The 24,994-nt window shown below is 47.3% G+C and overlaps 1 protein-coding gene across 2 annotated transcripts in view; it reads right to left on the minus strand.

Annotated features, from left to right (window-relative positions):
• Nucleotides 1-20,973, minus strand: part of LOC144102531 (uncharacterized) — a 122,933-nt gene extending 101,960 nt beyond the window's left edge. For both annotated transcript variants that reach the window (XM_077635790.1, XM_077635783.1), the window contains exons 1-3: nt 20,867-20,973; nt 18,279-18,374; nt 9,482-9,618 (exon numbers count right to left, since the gene is read on the minus strand). In XM_077635790.1, coding sequence (XP_077491916.1) covers nt 9,482-9,618; nt 18,279-18,374; nt 20,867-20,960 — 327 coding nt within the window. In that variant the 5' untranslated portion in view covers nt 20,961-20,973. The remainder of the gene's footprint in view (nt 1-9,481; nt 9,619-18,278; nt 18,375-20,866) is intronic.
• Nucleotides 20,974-24,994: the final 4,021 nt, after the last annotated feature.

Raw genomic sequence — 24,994 nt, forward strand, 5'->3', positions numbered from 1 at the left:
CCGCCGCCTAATGTGTTATGTGATTGCAAAAGCAAGCAGCGACCATCTTGCCTCCCCAAGTTTTCCAACAGCTGCAAACTCGCAAAACGCCGGCAATGCTTCGCATGCCGGAAATTCGCAGCGGGCGCGAGAGGGCGGTTTTAACATGCCTGCTGTTCTCACGCGTCCGAGAGCCCACCAGAAGCCGGCTCTTGGCGCTCGTAGCCTCCGCTCTGATGCGGGCAACTTTTGACACGAAAACACCGCTTCTTTGGGCACAACTGCACATGCAGGATGGCCAAGCTAACTTGACCCATGGTTTAAAAATATACCGACGCACTTTAGGATGACATGGTCGAATACACGTGTCTGGCTGTTGTATGGAGCAAGTCACAGTATATTTTGTATTCTTCTTAATTGCATAATTAGTCGAGATCAGTTAATCAAATTCGCAAGCAAGGAAGTTGGCGAAAAATTCTAATAAAAAGTCGTAGAACGGTCCACCAAACGGCCTATTGAACAGTTTCTAAATTTCCATCTATTACGTATTAGTTTTCCACTCACTGCAGATGCCCGCGAAATTTAAAAAAAATGCCACGTGACATGCACGTTTGCGAGCCCCGATTACAGTGCTCTCAAACGTTCCACGTACAGACGAACGGAACATTTCGCCGGGCGTGTTGCCGCATAAAAGGTGACGAGGCAGCGACGCAGCTGCTGGCTGTGCGATTTATACGAGCGCAAGCGATAAGGGCATCTCCAGTGGGCGGAAGAAACTAATTCGAAATAGCTGGAAATTTATACTCTCTAATTGGAATTTTTTGCCTAAATTTGTGTGTTATGAAGTTGGTTAACAAATCTCGATTATTTATATAATTAAGCAGAATACAAAAATAGAGTCAGTTGCACCATAGATAACAGGCAGCTACCTGCATAAGGTCGCGCCGTCTTAGAGTGCCTCGGCATATTTTTAAGCCGTGGCTCAAGTTACCTAGGGCAACCTGCATATTAACGAGTAAGGCTAGCCTCAAGGATGGGAAGACGACACCTCGACTGATGGTGTTCGCCTTGATAATTTCACAGAGACAGATATGAAAGAATCCAGCATCCACTGAAAGTAAGGAAAGCAGAGCGATTTTTTTTCCTGACGGTGGTGTCAATGACAGTTCAAAATTAGTTACATAGTCATCTTTGTTTAGATGTAAGGTGATTTAACAGGAAGAACAAACGACAAACACATGCCGCTTGTCGGGTGTTATGGCTGAGCAGTATGCAACTATGCAGCCAGTGGAACTTTCAGTTAGTAACACAGGTTTTTCCCCCTCGGAAAGTTGAAAATTCAAGGACACAAGCGAGAATGGATTGCGACTAGAATGCAAATCCTGTGGTCATTACTATATGCTTTTGTGGCTAGTAAGCCGGAATGTTCGTGCTACGATAATGGCATGATCAATTAAACTGGCGAATTTCTGCACGTCAGCACTACAATGAAAAATAACTATTTTCTACGGAATCACATTCTTCGAAAGCGATCGACATTTTTCTGCTTTCGGGTACCTCCGCGCGAATACATCTTTGTGGCATATTGCTGATAGCATGGTTCGAAGGACGAGTGTAGCTATTGTTTTACACCAACTTAAATTTAGTCGAAGGGCGTTTTAAGGAGCCTGTTTGTGAAACTTGCGCTGATGTATTACCTGAGTAAGCCGAAAAATTATAAAATACGTCTTCCTCACCGCTCGAATGCGTACAGCCTTCCGCGAGCTCCATCCTTGGTTGGTGGGACCCGTATGCTCGTGTAACTATCATTAAACTTATTTGGCATGAGTAGCGGTCAGGAAAGAGGGCAAAACTTAACCTTGATAACTGTTCCATACGGCCACCAATTACCAAACCAAGACCAACGAATCGCTGTATTTTGCGCTGAGTGCATTGCACATCCTCTCAGAAACGCTGAAGGTGTCACGTACGGGAGGTTGCTGCCATTACTGAACTCCCAAATCGTCCTTTCTTGGAAAACTATTAAGGATTACAATTCGTTTTTCAATGATTGTGTTAGCCACAAATTGAGAAGGATATTTTTCTCCCCATTGGAGCTCTCGCTGTAATGCGTGGAGACTAAGGTTTACACCTTTTTGGTTACAGTCGCGAAAACATACTGTTACGTTTTGAGACGCCAACATGCCAAGAATATTCAAGCCACTGGGAATCATCAATCTACAGAGGCTTCAAAGGGCCGTCGACGTGGTTGCGGCGCCACGAATGCAGGTGATGGCGTCTACAAGGGACCTTGTCCCCCCCCCCCCCCCCCCTTGCTGTTTACGGGGTGAAACGGCCATCCGCTGTCTGAGAACGGCTTTAGTGAACCTGTCTTTTGTTCTCAACGCCGGACCCACCCGGGACATGTTTCTCCCGGAGGGGACGACGGGGGAGCCGGCGAGCGGCGGGACTGCAAATGAGCCGTGACAAATGCGGCCGGGTTTAACTAAGCCAACGTCGCCGGATTCCTCGTGCTTCGAATACAACTTCGTCTTATACTGTGCTTTTCCTTATACGTGGAACCTTCTGCAAACTGCAGTGGTAGCCTTTCGGTCCCACGCTCCACGTGAAAGCTTCTGCAAACTGCGGTGGGATCCTTTCGTTCCCACGCTACCGCTGTGAATTGCAGGTGACTGACCTTCGACGCGGCCATGGGACCCCCTTCGGGCTATTCATCACTGAAGCCTGGACAGCGCGGACCATAGTCTGCCAGAAGTGGCAAGAGTGTGTGGCTGGGGGCGTCCTGGAAGGCGGACCCGGAAGACTGGACACGTGATCTACATCACAGTGATTCGACGCATTTTTAATGAACTAGATTCCCCAACTAGGGACCTGGGGACAGGGGACCCTATTTAAGCAGCGATCTGGCGTGTGATCGCCAGCTCCCGATTCACTCTTTCGAACTATGTAAAAATGTAAATAAACCCTTCAGTCTCTTCTTCACCTCGAAGACCCTCTCATCTCTTCGTCAACCCCACTACAGCAGTCTCCCGATCCGGAACCCGGGGACACCGACCTTGGCGAGAGACGGCACAGGCGAACCAGGGGCCCGCATCTAACAATACACAACACAAGGTAGAAAGACGGGACGGAGCACCACTCACAACTGATTTATTTGAAGGCAACGCGGACAAATATATTCCATCGTACACGCAAGGATGTGTGTACCTTGCGTGTACGATGGTATATATTTGTCCGTGTTGCCTTCAAATAAATCAATTGTGAGTGGCGCTCCGTCCCGTTTTTCTACCATGTGTTGTGTCTGTTTTCGCGCCTGTAACCAAAAAGATGTACAGTTACCAACTTGCCCAACAAGACGTTCTTTTAAGGTTTACACGTGTCATGAGTGAATCAAAACTAACAAAACTAAAGCAGCCGAAAGACGAGAGGGCGCAAGATGAGCGCTAATTTTTACCTCACTGCAAATTTAGAGAACAGCATCATATGTATGCCTGCCCGCTTGAATTCTGCTATTGAAAGAATTGTCGCAGACATGCAGGAAAAATTATACCACGTGCTGCCTATGCCAGGAATTCAATTTCCTTCGCGGATAAAGCTACGGAAGGCTGACTGAAACTTGGCCTTGAGAACTTCTTAAACAAACCTATGCGTTGCTCTTAATTCCCCACATTGAATCATTAAGAGTGTCTGCTCTAGCGTCTAGATTGGTTATTAGAAACCGCGTAGTGCGCTGCTCCTTCCGAACCGCTGAGAGAAAAGAGTGCGCGCTACGTGCCTCCAGCATTCACGCCGAAACACAGCAGGGCATCCAAGAAACAAAGATGATGCTTCAATGTGCTTTCCCGCCTGTTTGTTCTGCGTGTATATGTGTCAGTACTGCTTCTTTCGCACGCGACAGGACGTGTATAAATTTCCGTATTTTTCGTGCACATTCCAGAGAAGGCTTTCCCGCCTTTAATGCGGTCATTATTATATTATAGCCGTTGGAGGAGTGATGAATCTATGGTGGAAGAGACTTGGGATATTCGACGAATAATTCCGCATAGAAGAGCTCGGATAGTCACTTACACCACGGCATAATCTGCAAACAAACAATAAATTTTATCTTGAACTATTGAAACAAAGTTGTAGATTGAGGGCCTCGACGTCCAGAAAAGATAGATGTTCTATGAGGGACGACGCCGTTGTGGAGGGTTCCGGGTTAATACAGTCCACCTGGTGCTATTTAACGTACGCTTGCATCGCACAGTACACAGGAGTGTCTGCATTTCACCTCCATCAAAATACGGCCGCCATGGACGGGGTAGAATTTTCTACCTTGGGATCAGAATCCAAACTCAAAAGCCAGGAAGTCACCATGGTGGGTAAGAAAGCCCTTTACTGCCCTTCACTGGTCATGAAGCTTCCGCGTAACGTAATTGGATAGAACTGTGCGCTTGCAGGGATGACTCCGTCACCTCTAGCCCTCGAGTGTGGGCCATAAGGAAGTTGGGAGTGATTGACGTGTAATTTTTACAGCTGAATTTGTGTTGCGAATAGGAAATTCTGCGTGAGTCTACGACGACGGATGTTGAAGATGTTATGTGCGCCGCGCTGCTGTCTTAGCTGTAGGTGTCAAGTGCTCTAATAGGCTGCGTGGCCGGAAACCGAATATGTTTCTTTCGACTTTCCGAACATCTGCGTCTACAAAGGGCACTTAACATGAGTGGTTTTATACGGATCTGTCATGCTGTGGTATTGTCGCCACGCGGGAGCAGGAGAAACTCGCTGCTCCCAGCAAGAAAGTACGAGGCGCGGTCCTTGTTCTGGTTTCACGGTGCGGAATCAGTGGCCACGCCGGGTGTGTTTGCACAGAAGTAGGAATAGATATTTCGACCTTGGAAGCGCCGACGACGCGAAGACGCCTGTGTATACCTGTTGCCGCATCACGAAACAGAGGGAAATTGAGCCGATTCGGTGCTCGAGCTTCACCATCAGTGCTGATATTAGCGACGGCTATAGCAGACAGCCGGGCAGTAGCAGCTGCGCGCTTTGTTGCGCACTCGCTTGCTACAATATTGGGACAACGCCCGGACACGCGAGCTGCGTGTTCGTGATCTTAAATGTTTCTTTGTTGCTGAAAGAGAAATTAGGGGCTGCTGTGGACGAGGCAGTGTGCTGCGCCTCGGCATTGCAGGAAGAGATAACGCAGCTGTACTGAGTAAACTGCCACTTCACCAGATGCACCATCAATTATTTATTCCCAAGGACAACACTGGAAGAAAGCGAATAGAGGAGAATGCGAAGCCTACAGCTGTCACTTGGCACGCTAAGGAGGAAGAGCGCCGAGTGTGGAGTGTTCTTCTTTGATAACTTTAACTGGACTACGTGTTATAACACACTGTGGGTGAAAACAGATGAATGACTGGTATTTGGTGCACGCTTGCTTTTTGTAGCGAGAAGATTCACTACGCTAGGCAAAGCAGTCGTCGCGTAGACCGGATAAATGACGTTGGACGACCTTCAGCCCAACCACGTTAACCGTGTATGACCATATGTGGTACAGTTATGGTGTCGAACCCTTGACTCCTGACCTTGACCCATGACATTTACTTGACCTTTGACATTGGGTGACCTTTGGGTAGACCTTTGGCCTTAAGAACATCCGATAGGGTGATGCGAAGCCACGTGATGACATCCCATGGGGGTGCCTTGAGACCTTGTGCTACGTCATAGCCACGTGAGCGTGTGGGTATAATATACTGAACGGCTGTTGTGAGCATGCAGAGGTGTTGCCATTGACGAGCCTCAGACGCTTACCAAGTGTCCTTGCCTTTCGCCGAATTCTAGTGTTAGCCAAGTTAAGCTACTGCCAATTTTTTGTTTCGTCACTCGCCGGAATTTTTTAAATACCTGTAACCTGAGGCAGGAAATATTTTTGTAATTGGATATAAACAACTCACATAAAATTTAACTCTCAACGTTCGCCTTCGAACGCTAGCGCATAGCTGGCAGAAGTTTTCTGATGTAGCGGATGACTTCGAAGCTCGATGGTAAATTTAGTGTTCCTCGCAGCTGATCAACCCAGCTCTGACGAAATTATTTTTCCCGAGAAATGGAGTGCGTGCCAAGCAGTGTCCGCTGCACATCGCAGTCGAAATCAGTTATGCGAGGCGGCTATGTACTGGTTCCGTGTGCAGTCGCTATTTGTATCGCAAACCTGGCGGCACATTTTGTAGCGTGAGCTACACTAGCCGAGGTTGACCAGCTTCGCGTGGCTCTAGGAGAGCCGTGCTGCGCATGCGCGAGGAGCAGTGACGTCACACGACGCACAGCTGGCACGCCTCGCCGGTCTGCGCATTCGAGAGGAGTGACTTCATAGCCGCGGCCGACGCACTGGCGCCGGCGCGTGCCCAGCTGTGCGCCTCCGTTGCGCACTAGCCAAGTCTGACGCTGCGCCGGAGACGCTTCATAGCGCCTCTCATTTTGTGCGCATGCGCAGAGGTATCAGTGGGGGCATACGTATAGCGGGGCGTTTGCCGGTGTGGTATGGCCATGGAGAAAAGAGCGAAAATGCTGCTTAGCGGCAATTGATGCTCAGCGGCTCAGCGTACCTCATGCTACGTATATCCTGGCATAGCCGAGCTAAGCCACTGCTAATTTTTTAAATTCACCTTTGTGTCAGGAGTTGAACTCGCGCTTCTTTTCCCCTTGAGCTGATGCTACAAATAAATTTACTACAAATTCAAGTGGACGACTTTATTATGAGCGCCGCCGGCTTTGACGGAACTTTGGTACTTGTAATGTCGACACTATATATTTGCTGTTGGAAGCATTCCCGCAGACGTTATGCTATAATGAAGCTGGAAGAAATCCCTTTACCCCCTGCTACATTGTGCCGCTGGCTGATATTGCCAAGCCAACCCTATAAGATTGTTGTTTTCGCTAGAGGCACAATCAAGTAGCTTTTTATTCTGCACATGTGGCTCGGCCATATTCACACAATGATACCTTAAAAATGCTCCGGAATGCGTGACAGCGTCTTTTATAGCAATGCCTTTCGTCTGTGCCCTGCAGCGCCGCTGGCGCTCCGTTGAGCCCTGCCTCGCCGTTGCGCCCCTAGCGACAGTTGCTGTCCCTGTATCGTACTTCTTCGGAGGCTTCGCGACCAGCAAAAATGTACTGAAGGACTCTGGTTTCACTATTAGTTTAAATGAATTTTGAGATTAATATTATGACTAGCATAAATTTGGAATAATCGTTGTGCTATGAATTACAACATGCAACCTTTCAGCAGTGTTTATGTTACAACTACCATTTAAAACATGTAGACAGTGTCCATACCATTATATGTGGCATTACTTTATATAATGACACGAAAAAAACTCTTGCCATTTCTGATATCTATTTATCTGGGCGTGTGCTTATAAGAGGCCGAGAGACCTTCACAAACAACTCCCTTAGGATCTTCTGCGTGCGGGAGGTGGCGCATCTTGCTTTCTGGTGAAAAGATTCGTTAAATGATTGACTAGGAAGGATCAAATCATACTTTCAGGCCACTTTTTGTGAAGTACCACGCAAGTCAGCGCAGCGTTTTTTCTGCCCGCCCGTTTGTTCAGTGACGAAAATAAGAGAGACGACACAGAAGGCCTTTTAGGTTAGCCGGCCACTTGTTCGGCAGCACCTCGATGCGCAATCTTCAGCAATATCGTACCGGGCGTTCGCTTTTTTTTTGGTTTGCGCTTATGGGATTTAACATCCGAAAGTATTTCAAGATATGAGAAACACCGTAGTGAAAGGCACCGGATTATTTCGACCACCTGGCGTTCTTTAACGTGTGCTGGCGTGCGCTGGTACCACGGTGACTGGTACTTAGGCTTGTGCAGAGATGCCGCATGTTATCAGTTGCAGCTCGTGCCGGCTCTAGAGTGATGAAGTGTCATTGGTCACGATGTTTTGCGCTCGTTCTGACTCTGCTGTTCTTCTGAGGAATTCATTTGCCCTACTCTTCTTTTTCTAATGTGTAGAAATGGTCCCTCGATGCGCTTATCATCCGTACTGCATTTTCTGCACTGGACGCTTTTTTGGCGGTATTCTTTGCACCGGAGGAGCTGCACTGGACGCTTTTTTGGCGGTATTCTTTGCACCGGAGGAGTTTGAGTGGATTTTGTGCTCATCAGTCCAGTGATGGCTATTAGCCTGATGCGACAGTGATGAACGTTATTACGGACGAATGAATGAATGAATGAATGAATGAATGAATGAATGAATGAATGAATGAATGAATGAATGAATGAATGAATGAATGAATGGACGTGCTTTCACTGCCGCGTCGCTTGACTCGAAGTCGGGGATTATTCGGGAACTTCAAATAATTCGATGGGGTCGATTGAATGAATGCTGGCCGAAGCGAATGCGGAATAGAGGGCAAGTTGTCCTGGCATGTTGGATCTTTTAGGTGTGCAACCTTCTCAGGTAAGCAAAGGTGAGACAGGGGCCAGTTGGTTCTGCATCTTGATTTTCTGCTCGCTACTATACATCATTACTGATAAAGAAATGGACAAGTACATCAGGGGCGCGAACTCACAACTGATTACTACATCTGTAACACTTTTTAAAAACATATGTGTCCGATTGCTTGGTGATGACAGTGCACGTGTAGCCAAAACTCTACCCTTTGTTGAACATGTGTAACTGTTTTTGTTTCTGTTAGGGTAATGCAAGGGTCACTAATACTTCTTTCAGGGTCTGCTTCGAAGATTACTTGTGTCTCTGTAATCCACGCACACGTATAAATAGGCCCACAGAAACAGGCAAGCAGAATGCGACACACGAATAATTCCAATCTCATGCGGCAAAAAATTACTACGGTCAATCAGAGAGATGCATTATTAAACGAATAAGCGAACATTCCTGGAACTGTGGGGTCCCTACGCAAACAGGGAACCTGGCCATGCATTGTGCTCGGCGCACGTGTCATGCTATGTTTGGCGACACCAGCATACTAGGACATGTGAGTGAAAGGATAGAGAGAGAGGTTAGAGGGTTAGAGAGGCACACTCAACTTTCGATGGAGACACTGAAATGTTTGTTAGCGACCCTTGCATTTCCTTAAAAGAAACAGAGGCAGACATAACCGAAAACGAATAGAGGTGGGCGACACGTGCATAATGGTAACCAAATAACCGGACACACGACGTGCTAAAAATTTGTAAAAAGAAAGTGTTGCATGAGTCGTGAACAATTGAGAGTTCGCCTCTCGTATGTACTTCTCTGTTTCTTTGTTTCGTCGTCAAGAGTGCTGCGTAGTAGCGTGCAGAAACCCAAGCGCCCGGGTATACTCTGCCGCGCAGCGCTGCCTTGCGACAGAGGAGGAAGGCAAACCGAACAGTTTTGCACGCGCGACTGACTCCAGTGCTCAGCTTGCAGGCAGACGACGGCGCCTGCCTGAACGATTATCGACGGTACACTTCGTTTTGCCAGCTCGCGGTGAAACTGCGCAAAAGTGCTCTTGAATGCTTACCCGCCTCCTCAGCCTGCTGTAATACTGCAGATGGTAAGCCCGAAAGCAGTGGTGGCAGAGTGCGGCATCCCTAAGGGGGTTCACACTGGCAGGGTGGCTACGGATACAGGAGGTGTCTGTGGCAGGAGCTGCAGAACCTGCGAGCAGGTGCCATGGATAGTACCATGACTCATGGGACAGACACGCAACGGAAATAGACGACTGTAACATAGTACCCCATCAAGGAGCAGCACCGAGAATTGCTGGGGTATCGGCTCTCGGGACTCGCGTACCACAGTCGAACGCCGGAGTTGCGGTCGAATAGCAACCGCGCAGACCGCGAAAACACTTCGGACGCCCACCATAAGGCAGCTCTATGTTCTCTCAGGCTTATGGAGCCGGAGAGGAAATGAAGTAAGTTATAAAAGTGCGCAAACTACTGTGTTTCCGTCTGGGTAGCCGACGTCTGGCTAGCCCGTTGTCACTTCTAGGCGCTCAAACGGTCAGGAACGACGTGCTACATTGTAATTAGCTTCCCCGAGTGTCCGAATATAAAGACAATTGCTGTTTCTTATTTCTGCGCGGTGAAGATTTCTGCACGGACTAATGGGCGTCCTACATGCCTACCTTGGTATTCGCCTATTGATGCTTTGCGACGTATTCGTTCATGAAACACTTGCAACAAGTCTATAATACCTGCAAAGAGGAAGATATCTCTGATAAATTAGATGGCTGGCTAATTGTTTTGGTTTATCGGGGTTTAACCTGCCAAAGCGTCTCATGCTTTCAGGGACGCTGTAGTGTTGCTTCGCAAATTTCAACCGCCAGGGGCTCGTTAACGTGCTCTGACACCACACAGTACACGGGCCTCTAAAATTTCGCCTGCATCGAAATTCGACTGCCGAGGCCGGGATCTAACCTGCGTCTTTCGGATCAGCAGCCGAGCGCCATAAGCACTGAGCAACCGCCGTGGCCGCCTGGCTAATTGACCTTTGTCTGACGGCCACCAACAATTTCCATGAAGAGTTGGAAGCAGTGCCTCCACAGTGCCTCCGATATAACTATTGTTTCCTAACGAGGTACAGGCGCAAAGTTTTTGAGTGTCCATTTTTTTTGCCTTGAAAGGGGCCTGTAGGCGTAGCAATCATGAAAATTAGCTCCAAAGACAAGTTCGCAGCGTGATTAATTAAAAACGATTTGTCACCGCCAGTTTCGCCCTCGATCGGTCGGCGCCAGCGCTGAAGTGCATCTGGACGTCATGGTCAACCGGCCGACCTAGGATGACGTCGGCGTAGCCAAGATGCATTGGTTGTTCCGGTGAACGACGACTGGGTTCGGTGACATCACTATAATTGGAGCAAGTGTACCGCGACGTCAGCCAATCGGGGTGAAAATGCCCAGCGGCTCCTCGAACATTCATATCAAGTAACATTCCACTCAACGCCTGCGACTGAAATTTGCTAGAAGGCATCTCGTTACGCTCATAAAACAACGAATAAAGTATTTTGCGTCTGAAAATTTGGGTCTGCGCTCCCTTGAACAATCTGCTAATAAATTCGAAACCATTTTTTCCGCTCCTCAGATGTCTATTTTTTTTTTGTAGGAGACGTCCGCGAGAAGAATGAGTGTAAAAACTGTATTGGAAAAACCTTAATATTCCAGCATGCTATCTGCGAACCTGTGTGGAAAGCCTGGCAGTAAAAAAAAAATCACGTTTCCGCACAGTACTGCGTGTTCGCTGGTATTCCTCACCCACTTGACACCTTTAGCGCTCTGTACTTCTCCAAAAAAAAAATGCTCACGAGTCCCGTAACTTTTTCTTTTCTTGTGCGTCTTCTCTCAAGTCCGTTTTCAGTCTTCCTGACGCATGAAGGCGTAAGCCCGATCTACGCGCGCCACAAAGAACAAGATGCTGCAGGCCATAGGAAAGCAGGCTACTGCGGTGTTCCCGAAAGTGCCTTGGAAACAGAAGATAAAGACAGCGCGCCGCGTAAATGCATGTTGACCCGCGTTGATTCAGGCTAACGTCTACCACTACATGTGGCCTAGCAACACATAGATGAGAGCGAATGCCTCGGAAAAAAATTAGCGCCATGGCAGATATGTAATCATGCCTGCCTTTGCCGAGCCGGGACTTGAGCAAACAGCGAATTAAGACAAATCCTTCAGTGTCATTCCTTGACTTGCGTTAAATAACATTTTTATTTCTCAGAAAGTGTCAACCATGATAGAGCACTGCTGCGCAAACACAATTTTCTTAAACGCTCTATCAATCAATTAGTCTTTTATTTAAGTTTGTGCATACAAACTGGGGATCGTGAGAAAAAAGCAGCGAATGATGCAGCGCTTGACGGGCCTCAACGCCCTTACAAGTCAGAAGTTGGCATGAGGCAAAAACGAACCACTGCTAAAAAATGAGTACAAGTGCGTAAATAAAGTACAAATTTGAACAAGACATATCTTGTAGACATCTTGTAGTTGGCAGCAATAATTGTCTGCAAAAGACAGTTCAGCTATAATAACACACAGTGGCACAGTACACGCAGGCACTTGACAGCACTGTAGCACATATTGCTGAATAAAGCTTTTACGGATGGGAAACAGAGACATAACATTCACTTGGTCACTAAATGAGGTATTGAGGAACTTTGGCACAATATACCTTAACATACAAAGTCCACAATTAGTTCTGCATTTTGGTAATGCGAACATACACTGCAATCTGATGTCGTACGATGAGTGGCGACACGTAATTGGTACATTTTTAGAAATAAATAAATCCCCTTTTTATCGCTGTTTTATAAAAACAGAAATCTGTCGTCAAATAATTTGTTGACTGGTACAATATTATAATGTAGGTAAATGTGTCTATTAACCGAATCATACGACCCGTTGACAATTGCACGAATCATTTTCTTTTGCAATGTTTGCAGTTTTAGAACGTTAGGTACAGTTTTGTTGCCCCAGACAAAAAAACAATAGCTTAGGTGGGAATAGAAAAATACATAATGCAAAGTAATCTTAGTTTTGATGGGTAAAGTATGCCTGTTACGCAACGCAATTCCGACGATCCTAGAAAGTGTTGATGCAAGGTTATTAACATGTGCATCCCATGTCATCCTACTGCCGAACGTCACGCACAATGATTTAATGGTGTCCACGTACTCGATTACACTGTCACTGAGGTATAGCGAGGGGCGGTGAAATACTTGTTTTCCTTTAAGAAGGAAGAGTACTACTTTAGTTCTCTCTTTGTTTATTTTTTGTGAGTTAACTGATGACCATGTGGCAAGTGATAAGAGCGTACGGTTTGCGGTATCTACTAAACGGTGTACATCATTGGAAGAGAAGAATAGACTGGTGTCGTCTGCATATATAATATATTTTGCATGGTTACTGATGTTACGGATATCATATATATATATATATATATATATATATATATATATATATATATATATATATATATATATATATATATATATATATACACCAGTTTCTATACTTCCGTATTTTTCTAAGGGTTTAGAACAGCTAATTCGCATCCGTCTTCAACATTTTCTGTATAAACACTCCGTGATAACTGACTGTCAATATGGTTTTACAGACAATAGGTCTACGGAGCATGCACTACTGGTTCAGAAAGAATACATATTGAAACATTTTGAGTCACAGCTTTTAGCTCTGGGTGTTTTTGTTGACTTCAGCAAAGCCTTCGATTGCTTAAATCACGGTGTTCTTTATGCAAAACTGGAGCACTACGGCATACGCGGGCATGCTCTCAGCCTAATTAAATCTCATCTGAGTTCACGGTATCAATATGTGGTGATTAATCATTTCTTTTCACGGATTCTAACAATTTCGAATGGCGTCCCCCAGGGCCACTACTGTTCTATATATATATATATATATATATATATATATATATATATATATATATATATATATATATATATATATATATATATATATATATATATATATATATATATATATATATATATATATATATATAGGTATAGGCATGGCGTAATTATGTCAAGAACATATATAACTGGTGGGCTCTGTATATTGGGTTCATCAAGACTACAGGTATCTTTATTTTCTGCATATTGAAAAAACTTCAGCTTCGTCCGTTGGCCAAAGGAAGAGCGATGCTTTTAACTGGCCGCATAAAAATTTGGAGATGCCAGCATTAAACTGGCTAGAACCTACTTCGGAGAAGAATTTATTAAATGTGTTTGCGAGGTGTGGAGCAGAGGTTTCTTTGCCATCGATTAAACTTGTTATCTTCCTGCCGTGTGTGATTTTATTTAAGAATAAGTTTAAGCGCCTCCATTTTCCTTTGGGGTTGCTAGGAGGCTGGTGATCAAATAAGTTGTTATAGTAAGCGGTCTTAGCCATCGTAATTTCTTTATTTAAATGATTGCGCAATTATTTATCCCTGACTAGTACGTCCACGTCCCTAGTTTTAATGAATTGTTCAAACATCTTGTGTTTCTTTTTCACAAGTCGTGTAAGGCGACGGTTCATCCAGGGTTTACGAGTATTCTTGCAAGGCGTTATGTCAATCACAGGCAAGCAGTCATTGCACAATATAAGAAAAATTTCATGGAATTTGTGATCAGCGCCCTCAGCTGTGTTTTCTTTGTATACGTGATTCCAGTACACTAAAGCAATGCGGCTCCTAAATTGCTCAAGCCTTTCTTGAGAAATAATTTGCCGCCGAGCTTGTGCATTTGCCTTCGTATGGAGTCGTTTTTCTAGACGCAAGAAAACGGGCAAATGATCACTGATATCTACTGCGATACGGCCCGAAAAGAGTGCATTATGATTATTTGTTCTAATGCCTAAGTTATATTTTTGCTCAAAAAGATCTTTCTCGATGTCAATAAGAATGACCCCGAGCATTAACGTTCGTGCAATAACTTGTTGGAAAAATGTGCGCAGTACGTGACTGAGAGCCGAGCTATCGAATGCTAGCCGAACTTTTACTAATCATCGGGTAACCGATGTGATCGAGAGACAATCAGTTGGTATGTCCTTTTTTTTCACTCCCGTCGGGTATGGTTTAGCGGAATTCTTCGACCTATAGTTTTGCTCATTGTCTAACGGAGCGCATTTTTATTAATTTATGCGATGCTCGCCTCAAAGTGGTCAAACAGATCTGCTTTCACATTTTCCTGTGGTCGCCACGCACCGAGTTAACTTCATGTAGCAAGTGGCGAAAACGGTGGCTAAGGCGCCTAGAGCAAACATTTCTGGCACAGAAAAGCGACCCTAAGGCTAAGGGAGTGCAGCGGCCCTCCTTTTTGTCCTCTTTGCGCAATGAATTGGTGCTGTCGCTCTGAATATGACTTGCAACGCTCGAGTGGATGGCCGTAACAATCTCCGTACGCACGCTGTAGCTTTGAGAGGAAAGGGAAGCGATCCTGCTGTTCAAACATTAAGCAGATTTCCCCGCATCGTCTAATCTTGGTGCTACCATTACCCTAAAGCTTCCCCGGCGCCGGCGCGGACTTCTACGCTGCCACACTTGCTGGATGGTGGAATGCAACACACTTGCAGGAACTCATCTCGTTGCGTTCGTGTTCTTATCGCCTGATTTCACTAAACTAAAACAGCACCGCGGATCGCACCAACTGAGGCCCCAGAAAAACAAGAGGGAGTCAAACGAATTCAAGCTGTATCCGAAAAATGTAATGCATTGCTACAACTACCTAGTAGCGTTCCAGAAGGAGAGATTATACAGATCGTGGGGCTCTTCATTAGGGTGCGCTCTCAGTGAACTCGCACAGTTGCACGCATGGTGCAAGCTTACAAAAATGAAAGTCCCATCTTCTATGCCTACAGAAGATCGGCGCCTGCGGGCAACAACCACTACGGCGGACGACGTTTTCATCGCGGCAGATTATGCCGGATCGTTCAACTATTTTGCAGGAGGTTATGCCCCGGTCTCATTTGTGAAGGGACGACTAACAGAAGGCAACCTCAAGAGCCGGATGGCTGTGCAAAAGCCAAGCCTGTCCCACAAAAACATAACCGGTCGCTTTAAGGTTGCTATCCGGCAGAGCTATAAGAGCTTTGACGAATGGGAGGTGGTTTGTACTCTCGAACGAGTCGACATACGCCATCATTTAAGATTAGAAACGGCGAGTCCGGCGGGGTGACTGCACTCGCAACGTTTCCGATTATATTAGTGATGCAGGATGCGGCTGAAGCGGTAGATTGCTGATAGTAGTAAACAGCGCAAACTGAACGAAACACGATAGGAAGTGGAAGACATCATACGCGCTGACTCGTAAATGAAGGGCGAAGGGATAAATGCAGAGAAACTCAACGAAAACGGCGCACATCCCACGTGCGTGGCACAAAAGGATTACACAGAAATAAGCTACTAGTCAGAAGCAAAGGGTAGCCACCTGTCTAAGTATGCGAATGCCGTATCCGACAGGGGTTTGCTAACAAGTTACTAGCAAGCTCAGGAGCTCGAAAACAGCTCCCAAGCAGGAGTCATGTACTATTCGGGCGCTAAGGAAAATAGCTTGCTTGTTGGTACGTTAACGCCTTGAAATTCAGCTTGATACTCGAGGCGTGGACGACGGAAGGCACTGCGAGCGCTTATAGATAAAAGCATTGAGTTGGTAGTCAGTATTCGCAGCGTATTTTTGCTTCGCCCTTGTCTATGTCGCATCGAACGTCGAAACGTTCGAGCGTTTGTTTTTGTCGCCAAACAACACATATACTATGAGCTCACGTTTTCTGTTATTATGCCGTCACTGTTTAGTTGTCGCCTCATTCGAATGTATCAATGGCTACGCACAACAAGACGCCATGTTTTTAATGTACGGGGTTCTATGGAAGCTACGCTGCCACTCTACATCTGCCTTGCCACGGGCGCGTTGTTCTGGGATGTTAACGAAAGGATGGATTGGAGCTAATGGGTTCCGAATCACAGTTTTTGTTGCAGCCGAAAGAATGCGACTGCACAAAGAAAATACGCAGCAGTAGGATGTCGTCCATGGCCAGGGAAGCTTTTCACCAGATGTAACGTTATGTGGCCGAAGCAAATGAAAACTAAAAGGCAGAGTGCATGAGCAATTTTAATAAGAACATGCCATGTTCCAATGCCATCGTGACGTCGGCGATCTGCCCTGTGGTTAGGTAATTTGAGTTTCGGGCTGCGGCCAGCTATAGTTGAAGATTGAGGTTGCATCGCATCCGGCATCTTCAGTTCAGAAGGCATTCCTACGCACGCTGGCCAACTTGCGCCACCGAAGCTAAATAGGAATTCAGTGCCTTCAATTGGGTTCCGGATTACTTGCGTAATGTGTTTACATGCTTGCGCTTTTTGCTTTCAGGCAGATGTCTACGGGCGTGTGCTAAGCCATTAGTTGAAGTGCTTTACAATCTTCAGGAATAATTGCACCGTGATTTTAGTTTATGCAGCCCGGAAGTGGTTTCTGAAGCCTTTAATGCACCCGCTTTCAGCTAAAGCAAAAAATAGCCACCCTATACCCCATCGGATTCAGTAATGCTGCCTACCGCATACGAGAGTGTATACGGGCATACAGGCATGCAGTATTTTGCAGCGACCAGCACTGCTGTGCGGTGCTACGTACAAAAAGTCCTCAAAGTTGCGTCCTTCCATGCGACAATGAAGTGATAGGTGTAACTTTACCGCTGCATTTACATCAGCCCGACCTCACGACCGCGCCCACCCCTGGGCAGTTCACAGTTCCGGGCTGCAACGTTATCGACTGCCTGCGCTGACGTTGACACCGCCATAAACTGCGGACGAAGTCGCAAGCTCGGATATCACTGCGAGGAGAAGTTGCGCCACCTCATTGCCTGTAGCAAACAAGCCTTCTTGTGCCGGTCCTTCCCCAGTGCCGCTCCTTGAACCAACAGCTTGACACGCAGGGTGTTTACTACGCAGGAAGCCAATAGGACACCAATATGGTGATTTTATTGCACTGCGGCTTTGAGGGCAAGGTTTGGGTTCTGCTGCAAAGCGAAGGGCGTTTTGGATGAACTGGGACATCCATTGTTGTGGAGCGCTGCCTGTAAGGACTGTATATTGGGCAACGCGACGTGTAAGAGAAATAACCTATCCGTTTCAGCATCCTAAAGAGAGAATAAGAGCCCCCCCCCCCAAAAAAAAAAATAATTAAGAGTTCGCCAACAGTCCGTCGTGTCGCTGTTAAGGTTTTCACGACGTTCCTCCTCCCCACGCCACTGGATTTTGAAGAAATATAGCGGCAGCTTCTTGACAATCCCAGCGCAGAAATCGCCTTGATTTTGCCCGCTGTACCTAAATTTGCAGCGACGTTTTCGTGAGTAATGACTGCGTTTAATTGGCGCAATAAACCTCGGCGATATCGTGTCCGGTCAGAAGACAAAGGAACAGAATTTTTCCAACTTCTTTAAGCAGCACCTGGTAAACGTACACAGGTATTTGAGAACTGTCCAGAGGCTTTGGAAGGGTGCCGTTCATAGCTAATTCCTTGGCATAATCTGTGCAAGGTGATCTGGCAAGTTTGGGGTGCGGTAGCCTTCTGCTTTCAATGCGCGGCAGGGCGAGGAAAAGAAATGCGGTACTCTGAAGCCTTAGCTGGTGACATTAGCACCGTCTGAGCTACGCGACACCGCAGGGTGCACTCTAGCCCATACAGTGGCCCACCCAGACTACACACTAAGTAGCCAGCAGTTGTAATCCGCTGCTCTGGGAAACGGCACACCAGAATGGCGACGGCGTTTCCCCCAAAGAAATTCAAACATATGATTTAGCGCTGTCAAAGGAGCCACGAGCGCTCACCTTCACCACTCGGCACAAGGTTAGGCTGCCTGGTGGTGGCCTGCTCTGCGGCCGCTTGTGCTGGGGGATCATCACTTTCCTGGCCCCCTGGACCCTCTGCAAGGAAACCAGACGCTTCCATGAAAACGTTACCATAGTGAGGCTGCGCTACGCGAGACAAGTGCGCTAGCTGTCTCTTTGGGTTTGTGCGCCTTCTGCAGCAAGCAGTGGAGTTCAACAAAATACCCACGCGGCCAAGTTAGTGGCAAACGTACAAGCGCTATCACCTGTCCAGGGTATCTTTTCTTCATCAGCGTCTTTGGTGCTGGTGCCTCCCGTTGGAAAAAGAACAGAAATGTCTCTTGCGCTGCAGATATTTCTGTTCTCACAACAGAACATTCTGTTGCGACGACAGGAGAATCTGTTGTTACTACAGAGTAATCTGTTGCGACGACAGAATGTTCTGTTGCGGCAAGAAAACGTTCTGTTGCGGCAAGAAAACGTTCTGTTTCGAATACAGAAGACAGAAGGCACGCTACAGAGTATTCTGTAGGGACCACAGAAGCTCTGTAGCGGCCACAGAAGACAGAACACGCGCTACAGACTGTTTTTTAGCCACAACAAAAGTTTCGGTCACGCGACAGAAACGCCGAGTTTCTCTTGCGCCAAAATAAAGCATGAGACAACAAATGAGACCATGAGAGTTAGCTTCATCACGTATACTTGTAAGTTGTCTCATACAAAACGAATCAATATTTAGAAAAACAAAAGCTTTTTCTGAATTTAAATGAAGTGATGAATTCTTAAGCAATGTGTAAAATTGCAGCAATTATTTTTCCTTCCTCCCACATCTGTAATAATTATTCAGCAATAATTAACATTGTAAGCATGTCTTTAAACAATACGAAAATGATCCACTACCCCAGAAATCGTGTATCTATGTAAAGTGACGGCTAGTACTGTTTTGTTAACAGGAATGGCGTGCACAGTCCTTACTGTGCGGCTTCTGTGCTGTGCAGCGTACAATCACTTTTCGGAAACGGACAGGAGGTCCGCTCAGAGGCCGTGGATGAAGTGCTTCGTTAAAGCCAACCACCCGTGCTTCCCGACTGCGCACTTGTAGTATGTGAGGGGAGGTCATGGCACCGGAGCAGTGTGCCAATGACGCGCTGAACAAACCACCTAAACGTTTGCATGAAGCTTGCATTCGCGGAACGGTTCACCGGCTTCTTTCTGCAGGACAACGTAATTTAGACTAGAGCTATAATCTAAGTTAACAGCTTAGCGTAGAATGAATGCGTTCATAAGCGTGTCCGTTGCCCTGTGTGTTTCACTTGTGAACGTTATTACATTCCGCTAAGTTGCTACCAAAGAGAATGCGGAAATGACAAACTCAGCACGCCGCGTATACGTTTCATGCAGCTTTCATTCGCAAAATGGTTCTCCGGATTGTTTCTGGAGGTCAACGACGTCTGAATTGCAGCTATCATCGCAGCAGTCGACTTATTGCAGCACCTTGGAAGCGTGTACTTGGCTCTAGGTGTAGCACGTTGGAGGTGTACATGTAAACTGCCACACACGAGCGTTCATTGTGCGCATAATCGCCAGTAGAGACGTTCCCAGGCCTATTATAAGATGCCAGCTGCAACGCTTCTACCCGAACACGTCCTTTCACGCGAAGCGGAAGTACGAAGCATCAACAAGGAAAGAACAAAAACGCTTTAAATAACAAGGATCTGTTTTTCTATGCCTTAAAGTAATACCCCAAGGAACGGAAGTTAAAGACGCAATAAACAACGATTTGTGGCCCCATATTACAGCCACAAGGCTACAAATGAAAGCTATAAATCTTTCAGACTTCATGATTTTTTAAAAGAAAACTGCTCCTTGTGCCAACGAAAGGAATGAGACAAATGCATCAGCTACACAGTACCACACGCACAGAGAATAATGCTGGGATTCTCTTTGTGGTCTCCTCTCGTCTCCTGGCTGCGCACGCAAATGTAATATTCGCAATTGCAGTTTCGTTAGGAATTCCTCTATATCAGAGAGAACGCTCCCAAAGCAAACGATTGGTATAACATCCTCTTCAGCCAGTTTGTATGGCACATTGGTTTCATCGGCTAGCCGTCCAAGTAGGCTCAGTTAGCTGGACCTGGGCGCTCCTGGCTTTGAGTTGGAGCCAGGCCGAATTTTTAACTCTTACGATAGGAAGCTTAGTAGTATAGCTGTTCCGTATGCAGCGCTGAGGTTAGCTTTAACCGTAAGTTTTCGGTTCTAAAGATACATGTTGTGAATAGTGGACATTATTGCTCTAAAATGCGGCGAGCATCGAACGGTTTGAGGAGGCCTCTTTTTACACGAAGCCAACGGCCCGTAGGAAAGCGGTAGGGGCACTAATCAACACTCAGAACAGCTGCACGCTTCAACGCCGCGCAAGCACTGTTCCGCGCGTGGTCGACAAACGCCACAGAAAGGTTTGCGCTAGCGGTAAGCAGTAGATAAATGAATTTGAAGCAAGCGCACTATGAGGTTACACTAATTACTACAGGAGTCAAAAGAGCCTTGCAATGTAGTGTACAGAAGGGACAGGGAAGGCTGACACTAACCTCCATCGTTTGTGTCCAGGTCGGAAAGGTCCCTGCGCAGCGCAAAAAGCCGTTGCCGAAGGCATGTCCAGAGCAGCCGTTGCAAAGCAGCCATCTCTGGAGCGGCGGTTCGGAGAGCTCGAGCTCGCATTGGCGCACGCGGCACGCTCACAAAACGACTCTGGTTTGCGAACCTCGCGCTGCAGGAGCACATTTGATGACAAAGACGACGACCAGAGCTGCTTCTTGTTATTCACGAAAAGCTCAGTGGTAATTTCTCTAACAGACACCTAACTGTACATCTCCATAATGTATCACTTTTACCGAATTCCGAAGGTGGTGTCCGTAAAATACTTGAGAGATACAAACCTATATGTTAAACTGGTGGCCTCACATTAAGGATACTGTCGTGAAAGGGACAGATGCTCTTGTCTGGCTGGCACGATAGGAAATAAGAAACCTGCTATGCGACATAGCTCTTTGTGTATAAGGCTGGTTGTGTGAGGGCCGCACTTGAAATCGGTTGCGCCGTATTCTCTGCTTGCCCAAATTACAATCTCAGCGCTTATTCCAGTTGGAAAGGCGCGGTTTCGTCTTTGGTTTGAACTCCCAAAATTCATATCTAACGCTGTCCTTTACATGGAGGCCCTTATTTCCGACTCCTGCTTCTAACCGCTCTAGGGCCAAACCTTCCTGCGATCTTCTGACCCTGCCTCCGATGTGGCTACCCCTATTTTTGTTTCTCACCCTACTCTGTTTTTCATTTGTTATTCAGCCGGTTTCGGCTCCCTCAGGTTGTGCTTTCACAGATTCTCTTATCAAAGCTTTATATAAACCTCAGCTCTTCACAGTGGGTTGGTCGTTCAAATGCTGAAGCGGGTCTCTTTTACGACCATATTTTTCCATCCAATGGGAGGCACTTGCCTGCTATTATGCTGAACTGTGGTCTACTCGTGGAATACCTTGACAAATTCCCCCATCGCGCTGCCGTCTCTACACATGCGTTGTAGCGACGATTGCCGCCCATACAGGGAGGAGCCTGCAGTCGGGATTTAGCCTCAGGCTCTTTGAGTTGTTCCTTTCGTATCGCGACAAGACAGCGCTATTTTTGGCTGAATTTTGGGCACTTTTGCTATTCGCAACATTCCTTGCAATGTGTTGCAGGTCGTCGTTATCCCATTTTACCTCTCACTTTAAGTATATCTCGAAACATCAGGGATTGCTGTTTTTAGCCTTTCCCTTTAGTTTTCGTCACCCCGCCATGTGAATGTAGAGCGTGTGTTCTGAGCCCCTGCTCACTGTGGGGTCTCCTCAAATAAGGTTGCCCATTTCTTGGCTAAATTGGCTCTCAGTAGAGCTGTTAGCTTTAGCCTCCCTAACCTTATTGTATTTGTAAGGCTCCGTTTCCAACGTCACCAAATTATCACTGCCCGGCCGTGCTCCCTTACTAACCTCCGATTGCCATCATTTAACGTAACTTTGTAATGTACGCTCATGTAGATACCTGGCAGTGTGAGATGTCAGTGGCCTTAAAGCGATGGGGAGTCCCCAGCCTCGGTTATGTATTTATGCAAGTGTGGATGCACAACGACAACCACAACGACAGCGAGTGTTTTTCGTCATCGCTGAAGTCCGACAACTAAACGCCAATTGCCAAGCATCGCATTACAACTGACCAGCACTCCCGACCTCTCCGTCGAAGCCGCTGCCGCGTGTCGCCGCGAGAACGACAAGCAATTCGGGACCAAGTGGAAGAAATGCTTCGCGACGACATCATCCAGACGTCAAACAGCCCATGGGTGGCACCGGTTGTTCTAGTGAGAAAGAAATACGGCGCACTTCGATTCTGCTTTGATTACCGCTTCTTGAATAACATAACAAAAAAGGACGTCTACCCTCTCCCCCACATCGACGACACACTGGGCCATCTCTGCAACGGCAAGTATTTCTCACCGATGGACACCTCAACAGCGGCTACTGGCAAATTCAGGTAGATAAAAGAGATCCCCAGAAGACGGCATTCATCTCTCTGGATGGGCTCTTTGCGTTCAAGGTGATGCCAATTGGATTCTATTTCTGCACCAGCGACGTTTCAACGAGTAATGAATACAGTGCTGGCAGGCCTGAAGTGGTAAATTTGTCTGGTATATTTAGATGACGTCGCTGTCTTCGCCTCGAACTTTGAAGAGCACCACAAAAGACTTCGAACAGTACAAGACACCATAAGGTCGTCTGGCCTAACCTTGAAAGCAGAGAAGTGCCACTTTGCCTATGAGGAGCTGCTGTTTCTAGGCCACATTGTTAGCAAAGAGGGAGTACGCCCAGACCCGCACAAAACAGCTGCTATTGAACAGTTTCCACCACCGGTCCATAAGAAAGCATTGCGCAGATTTCTCTGACTGCGCATATTAACGACGATTCGTGAAAAACTTTTCGCGTATCGCCGAGCTCCTGACCCAAATGTCGCAGCCAGACGTGCCATTTAAATGGGAAGCGCCGCAAGCAGAAGCCTTTAAAGAACTTCAGCGTCGTTTACAGTCCACACCGATCCTCACGCATTTTGATGATAACGCCGATACTGAAGTTCATACCGACGCAAGCAGCGTGGGCCTAGGCGCCGTCCTCGTCCAAAAAAGCGACGGGCTCGAGAAAGCCATCGCATACGCTAGCCGTTCCATTTCCAAGACTGAGGCTAACTATTCGACGACTGAGAAGGGGTGCCTTGTCATCATCTGGGCGACGTCGAAATTTCGCCCCTACCTCTACGGACGACCGTTCAAGGTGGTCAGCGATCACCACGCGCTGTGCTGGCATCCAAATTTGAAGGGCCCCTCTGGCCGCCTCACTCGATGGAGTCTGCGCCTCCAGGAGTTTGACGTCACCGTCGTTTACAGGTTCGGACGCGAGCACTCTGGCGCCGATTGCCTCTCACGAGCCCCTGTACATGCACCGCCGCCGGGCGATGGTGAGGACGTCTTCCTAGGACCCATCAGCCCCAGCTCTTTTGCACAGCATCAACGCTTGGACCCCGACCTAAAACGCCTCATCGAGTAAGTACTTGGAAGGCAAAGTTTCTTCATACCCCGCCTCATTCAAGCGAGGACTGTCTTCCTTCTCTGTACAGAATGATGTCACCATGAACAACTTCGCAGCGAACAAAACAGCCTACCTCCTTGTTGTACCGGCTCGTCTCCACGAAGAAATTCTGTAGGCTTCACACGACGAGCCGATAGCTGGGCATCTCGGGTTCACTCGCACCTGCCGCCGCAGTCAAGACAAGCATTACTGTCCCCGACTGTCTGCCGATGTCGCACATTATGTGAAAACCTGCCCAGCTTGTCAGCGACGAAAGACCCCCCCACCCGACCAGCAGGATTTCTGAACCCCATTGAACCCCCCTCAAGGCCATTTCAGCAGAACGGCATAGAATTGCTTGGCCCTTTCCCGAAGTCAACGTCTGGAAATAAGCGGATCATCATAGCGACCGACTGCCTGACCCGCTATGCCGAGGCAAAAGCCTTGCCAAACGGAACAGCAGCAGAAGTCGCAAAATATTTCGTGGAGTGCATTCTTCTGCGACACGGCGCCCCCGATGTGCTCACCACGGACAGAGGAACCGCATTCATGGCGGAACTAACGCAAGCCATCCTGCGTTACAGCCAAACCAGCCACCGGCGGACAGCTGCGTACCATCGGCAGACCAACGGACTGACCGAGTGCCTGAACAAAACCATCGCCGACATGCTCGCCATATATGTCGATGCCGAACACAAGACCTGGGATATCATCCTGCCTTACGGCGTCTTCTCCTACAACACCGCAGTGCAGGAGACCCCTCAGATGACGCCTTTTAGGCTCGTCCATGGCAGGGAGGCCACGACCACGCTAGACGCCATGCTGCCCAACGTTACAGAAGAAGAGAACGTCGACGTTGCTGCCTACCTTCAACGCGCAGAAGAAGCTCGAAGGCTTGTCCGATTACAGATCAGAGACCAACAGCGGACCGAAGCCTGGCGCTACAACCTACGAAGATGCAACGCGGAATACAAGCCAGGAGACCAAGTCTGGGTTTGGACGCCCATTCGCCGCCATGGATTGAATGAAAAGCTCTTGTGCCGCTATTTCGTTCCGTACAAGATTCTTCGTCTG

Source organism: Amblyomma americanum, chromosome 1 (assembly GCF_052857255.1).
Source record: "Amblyomma americanum isolate KBUSLIRL-KWMA chromosome 1, ASM5285725v1, whole genome shotgun sequence".
Lineage (NCBI taxonomy): Eukaryota > Metazoa > Arthropoda > Arachnida > Ixodida > Ixodidae > Amblyomma > Amblyomma americanum.